This window comes from Vombatus ursinus, unplaced genomic scaffold, assembly GCF_900497805.2.
Source record: "Vombatus ursinus unplaced genomic scaffold, bare-nosed wombat genome assembly UNPS02014832.1, whole genome shotgun sequence".
NCBI lineage: Eukaryota > Metazoa > Chordata > Mammalia > Diprotodontia > Vombatidae > Vombatus > Vombatus ursinus.
The window spans coordinates 3,020,267-3,027,078 of NW_020954610.1; the positions used below are offsets into that span (position 1 = coordinate 3,020,267).

The window sequence follows — 6,812 nt, forward strand, 5'->3', positions numbered from 1 at the left end:
TGGAAATCACTTAAACTATGCCAAGATAGTAAATTTTTCCAAGATTATTAAAGAAAAATCAACTCCACTCTTTATACGCTTTGACCCAGCCATCTGTCTATGAGGCTTATACTCCAAGGACAGCAGGGACAATAAGAAAGATCTCATATATAGCAAAATATTCACTGCAATATTCTTTGTGGAAGTAAGACAACTTTTAATGCAGTTGCCACCCGTCAATTGGAAAATACATGAACAGACTTAAAGGAATTTAAAGGCATGTTATTGTACCATAAGAAACAATGAATAGGAGGAATTTGGAGAAACATGGGAAGATTTGTGTGAACTGATACAGAGTGAAGAGAATAGAACCAGAAAACAAAATACACAATGACTACAATAATGCCAATTAAAAACAAACACTAAACTGCTGCCAAACTCAGTAAAACCCATTTTCATTTTTGAGAAGAAAGAAGGAAAAATACCTTCCCCTTTCTGGTAGAGTGGTGGAGAGCTATGGGTATGCAATGCGACATATGTCATTAGATGTAGTCACTTTGTTGGCTGGGTTTCACCCACTTCTTTGTCATAAGGGAGGATTTGATTAGGAGGTGTCAGGGAAAGTATTTTGGGAAACAATTCTGATATTTTTTGAAAGGCATTATAAGCAACTTCCAGTACACCGTAGAACTGACATTCAGAGGAGAAAATTAAGATATTTTATAAGTAGGAATGCCTTAATGGAGATTTGACATAATGATTATTTATGTCTAATTCAGATCTGGTGGTTTGTCTGAAACGGTTCTCATTTCATTTTTATATTGTCCACAATAAAAGGAATCATTTCTGAGACACTTCTGTCCACGCTAAGTGCCACAAAGTTTTCTGGTGCCGATGGGGGTTCCAGAGTGTCAAACTGGGACTGTAGCAACTCTGGTGGCATAAAATGTCCTTTTCTTTTGGCTAAACGCCCAGAGATCAATTCAAAAGACCCGTTCAAATAGACCACAAGGAGCTTCAGCTTTGGGAACCCTTCTTTCTCTCCTGGCTCATCATTCTTCTGAGTTGCAGCACCTTCTCCTCTCATTAAGATATTTCTGTACATTTGCTTCAAAGCAGAACAGGCAAGGACCACACTTTGACCTGAGGACACATTTCTATTTAAAAAATAAAATAAAATAAAATAAGGTGTGCGGGAAGGGACATCAGGAGAAGCCAGTAGGATCTGCAATATGTGACTTTTAATTTCATTTGCTTATCACTGGATTGAAACCACATCCAAAGACATGATTTAGAATAATAATAGCGAACCTTTATATAGAATTTTAAGGGTTGCAAAGCACTGCATGTATCATTTCATTTGATCTTCACAAAAACTCTTATGAGGAAGGTGCTATCATGATCCTTATTTTACAGATTAGGGAATTAAGGCATAGATAGGTTAAGTGACTTGCCCAGGGTCACACAGCAGTATTTGAAGCAGATTTGAACTTGAGTCTTATAGAATCCAAGGCTAGTGCTCTGCCCACTATATTCAAGGAATTGATGCCCCTGCATTTTATGTACAGCCTCTTAACAAATGTCTCTGTTCATGGAGTTCATTGGGAATACAAAAACCTAATTGATTTTGCAGTGACTGCCTTCTACCAAACCATTCATGACCAGCAATGTTTATTTGATTTTAACCCCTCAGTTTCTCTCTTCCTTATCCTGTTTTATGGTAATGATGGAAAATGCAAGGAAATGGTCAGAGGTGGGCAGGAGAAAGAAGGAGAAAAGAGAGACTTAACCTCTGAATTTTTGTTGTTGGTGTTTGGACCCATTATTTAATCAGTTTGGGGAGCTTCTTCAACTAATGTAGATGATGTACCTGCTCTGTGACTTCTAGTTCTGGTGAGTTACCTAGTTACTTAACCTTTTGACTGGTATTTTTTTATTTTTTTGAAGCAATTTGGGTTATGTGATTGGAAAAGCTTTCATAAGTATTTACTATGTGCCAAACACTGATAAGTACTGGGGCTACAAACAAACAAAAGTGATACAGTTCCTGCTTTCAAGGACATTACATTCTAATTGGGGGAAATAACACATAAAACAAAGTTTAGCTGTCAGGTGGATGGAAAGGCCTGGAAAATCTACGGGTGCAACGCTAGAACTATTTGCAATGCTCAGGGACCAAAAGGCTACATCATTAGGTTAGAAGGCAGCTGCAGGGGTCAGAAGGGTTTAGAGGCATTGTGGGGGGGCGGGGGCGTCGAGATACCTTAGGATGTACTAGCAGGGCAAATGGTAAGGCTGGTGGTCTTCTGCCTCATCAGAGGAATATAGTTGCTGACTTCTAGCTCATCCCCATTTTGCAGTTGAGGAAAATGAGGCAGACAGGTTAAGAAATTTAGCAGGGCTACACAGCTCTTAAGTGTCTGAAGCCAGATTTGCACTGTCTTGCTGATTCCCAAATCCAAAGCCAGATTTGCACAGTCTTCCTGATTCCCAAGTCCAGAGCTCTGTCCACTTTACCCCCTAGCTGTTTCAGAGGCAAACTATATGCTTGGAATTTTTTTTAAGAGAGGGTAATAAGCAATGTACCCTTTGATTTTTTCAAAGTTGGAAGCAGAAAGAAGAGGCAGCATGGCACTGTGGAAGCCTCGGCATGTCATTTAACCTTTGAGACAATTCTTCAAGACCATATATGTTGAAGAGAAGGTACTAAGTTGCATTGGTAGAGGAAGTACCCCACACCACTGAAGTCACTGATGACATTTCTGCTTTTATCTAAAGACCAGCAGGCTGTTTGAAAAACCCCTGTGCAGGTACTGTTCTGTGTTGTAACTGAATAAAAGTTACAACAAAGTTGATCTAGCACGGACTTAAAGATCAGCACAATGGTTATACTGCATGGTAATTAGGTACATATAATATCCCACTCATGTTAATAAAAATAAGTACTTCCTTACATAGCCTGACCAACATTTCTACAGTCATATAGTAAAACACCCAAACAAAAACCCCCTTTATAAACAATTGGTTGTTATAAACGAGTCTTTGCTTAAATGCTTTCTTTTTTTTTCTTTTTTAATAATTAATTAATTTATTTTTAGTTTTCAACATTCACTTCCATAAGATTGTGAGTTTTAAATTTTCTCCCCCTCACTCTTCCTTCCTCCCCAAGACAACTTGCGATCTGATATAGGCTCTACTCATACATTCACATTAAGCATATTTTCACATTAGTCATGATGTAAAGAAGAATTAAAACTAATGGGAGGAACCACTAGAAAGAAGAAATAAAACAAGACAACAAAAGGAAAGGAGAGGAAATAGTATGCTTCCATCTGCATTCAGACTCTATAGTTCTTTCTCTGGATGTGGATAGCATTTTCTATCATGAGTCTTTTGGAATTGTCTTAGATCCTTGCATTGCTGAGAGGAGCTAAGTCTATCAAAGTCAGTCATTGCACAATGTGGCTGTTACTGTGTACAGTGTTCTCCTGGTTCTGTTCATTTCACTCAGCATCAGTTCATGTAAATCTTTCCAGGTTTCTCTAGTCTGCCTGCTCATCATTTTTTAAAGCACAGTAGTATTCTATTACATTCTTATACCACAACTTGTTCAGCCATTCCCCAATTGATGGGCATCCCCTCAATTTCTAATTCTTTGCCACCACAGCAAGAGCTGCTATAAATATTTTTGTACATGTGGGTCCTTTTCCCACTTGTATGATCTCTTTGGGATACAGACCTATAAGTGGTATTGCTGGGTTAAAGGGTATGCACAGTTTTATAGCCCTTTGGGCATAGTTCCAAATTACTCTCCAGAATGGTTAGATTAGTTCACAACTCCACCAACAATGCATTAGTGTTCCAATTTTCCCACATCTTTTCCAACATTTATCATTGTCCTGTTTTGTCATGTTAGTCAATCTGGTAGGTGTGATGTGGTACCTCAGAGTTGTTTTGATTTGCATTTCTCTAATCAATAGTGATTTACAGTATTTTTTCCTATGACTATATAGCTTTAATTTCTTCCTTTGAAAACTGCCTATTCGTATCCTTTGACCATTTATCAATTGGGAATTAAAGGCTTTCAATAGAGTAGATTAGCTCCCAAAGTGGTCCATGGCACTTTCTGGACAGTGCTGTTGGGAAATTTGGCTTTCTATCAGGCTAAAACCTGCCTCTTGGTAAGTTCTCCTCATTAGTTCCTAGTTCTGCTCTCTAAGGCAATGAAAAACAAATTTAATTCTTCCATATAATACTCCTTCAAGCACTTGAAGGCTTTGCTTATGTAGCCCCATATTCCATATTCCCAGATCTTTTTTCCAGGCTAAACATCTTTAGTCCCTCCTACCAATCCTCACATGGATAAGTGTCCTCTATATGCTATAATGTATCATGTCTAAACATCTGTATCAAATATGTTTTGTTTTTTATTTGAGTTGGGAACAGAAAGAAGTATTAGTGTACAAGATGCTGATTCCTACAAGCACTACATAAAACCAGGGTCATTAGTTTATAGTCATATAAGCAGTAAGGTGGCACAGTGGATAGAATGCTGGGCCTGGAGTCAGAAAGACTTGAGTTCAAATCCAGCCTCAGACATTTAGCAGGTGTGTGACCCTGAGCAAGTCACTTAAATGCTGTCTGCCTCAGTTTCCTCTTCTGGAAAATGGGATAATAATTGCACCGCTTTCTCAGGGTAGTTGTGAAAAATGGTTCTCAAAGTATGGTATAAAGACTCCCAGGGGTACCTGAGACCCTTTCTGTGAATCTAATGAGGTCAAAACTATTTTCATAATAATACAAAGATATTATTTATATGACCCTCATAAGCAAAAGTTCTTTGATGTCACCAAAAAAGTTTGAGAATGGCTGATCAATGGGATGTTTTATTACTGATTAGTTAATCTTTTAATGTGGTTTCTATACTTATGCTTTTACAGTGGGCATACATCATTGGCCAACTATTTTCTTACCTCAGTAAAATGTCATGTAAGTTGCAAAGCCATGGAATCCTATCCTGAAAGCAAATCAAACAAACAATAATGTCACTTATTACAGTTTGGTTTCATAGTGTATATTTCATAAGATGATCTCAAAGCTCATAACAAAGCCTAACTATGTTTCACAGCTCCCCTTTAATTCTGGGGACCTGGGAACATGAGTGAGTAACGAACTCACAGCTAATTAGTCATTAAGAAGCTTTACTTGAAGGACTACTGGCCCACTTATAAGTGGCCCCATTTAAAAACCATATACCTATGTTTACCTATATAGGTCAAGTACCACCTGAGATCCAACAAGTCTTGGAATAGTACACATTTTCTTCATGCAAATGTTGCACATTCCATGACCCTTTTTGGGAGGCAAATTTATAGAATGACAAAGAGTCACATAGATAATACCAAATCAGTATTTAATGGAATGTAATTGATTTGGTATTTCTCTATATCCATATGAAAGTCAGCAAGAGAGAAGCCTTTGGAGGCTATTACCCAGAAGTTCCTGGTACTGGTGGGGCAGGGAGAGAGACAAGTATCTGCAACCGGCAGAGTACAAAAACAGTGACGCTTTCATTTTTACATAATAACATATTCTAATGCCTCATACTAAGGGAACAGAGAAGCAGCAGGGGATGGCTAATAGATTATCAGAGTAGCTCGAGGAGAAGGTGGATCCCTGGACCTGAATCAGGAAGACTTGAGTTCAAATGTGATCATAGACACTGGCTATGTGACCCTGGGCAAGTCACTTAAACTGCCTGCCTCAGTTTTCTCATCTGTAAAATGGGGATAACCATAGCACCTACCTCTAGGGCTGTTGTGAAGATAAAATGAGATATTTGTAAATCACCTTGCAAACATAAAAGGGCTATATCAATGCTAGCTATTGTTATTAGAGGGCTGACCTTAGAATAAGGAAGACCTAGGTTTGAGCCCTACTTCTAATACTTTTAAAAATTAATAAGCATTATTTTATTTTCCTTCTATCTCCCTTTATTGAAAAAACAAAAGCAAAACCCTTATGTATATATAGTTAAGCAAAATGAATTTGCACATTGGCCATGTCAAAAAAATATATGTCTCATTTTGCACCCTGAGTCTACTACCTCTTTGTGGTTTTTTTGTTTTTTGGGTTTTTTTTCCTAGGCAGTAGGGTTAAGTGACTTGCTCAGGGCATACAGCTAGTAAGTGTCAAGTGTCTGAAACCTGATTTGAACTCAGGTCCTCCTAACTGCAGGGCCAGTGCTCTATCCACTGCACCACCTAGATGCAAGGTGAGTAGCATGCCTTATCATTGGTCCTTTGGATTCATGGCTGGTCATTGCATTGATAAGAGTTCTTAGTCCTTTCAAAGTTGTTTGTCTTAACAATGCTATTGTTATTGTATAAATTGTCCTCCTGGTTCTGCACCCTTTAATCTGCATCGGTTCATACAAGTCTTCCTAGGTTTCTCTGAAACCATACCTTTCATCATTTCTGATATCACAATGCTATTTCATTACATTCATATAAGATAATTTATTCATCCATTCTCCAATTGACAAACATTACACACACACACCCCTTTTCAAACCAGGATTTGAGTGTAGGTACCTGGCTTCAAATGTCAATAACTCTTATTTCATGAAAGTTGCTAAATTTTAGACAAGTGTGCCGCAGTGGTAATTTCTATCTTTCAAAAAATTTCTTAATCCTATTTTATTATTTTGCTACATGAACTACATCGAGGCTTTTTCCTCTCCATTAAAAAAAATTCTGTAAAATATGTATATATAGATAGATATACAGTAGAACAGAAAGAGAGGATTATACATGAAATTGTGGGTCTCTTAT

The 6,812-nt window shown here is 37.7% G+C and overlaps 1 protein-coding gene across 3 annotated transcripts in view; it reads right to left on the reverse strand.

Annotated features, from left to right (window-relative positions):
• Window positions 1-326: 326 nt before the first annotated feature.
• Window positions 327-6,812, reverse strand: part of LOC114025988 (probable gluconokinase) — a 13,902-nt gene continuing 7,416 nt past the window's right edge. For all 3 annotated transcript variants that reach the window (XM_027839548.1, XM_027839545.1, XM_027839546.1), the window contains 2 exons: window positions 4,953-4,996; window positions 327-1,136 (listed from right to left, as the gene is read on the reverse strand). In XM_027839548.1, the coding sequence (XP_027695349.1) occupies window positions 785-1,136; window positions 4,953-4,996 (396 nt within the window). In that variant the 3' untranslated portion in view covers window positions 327-784. The remainder of the gene's footprint in view (window positions 1,137-4,952; window positions 4,997-6,812) is intronic.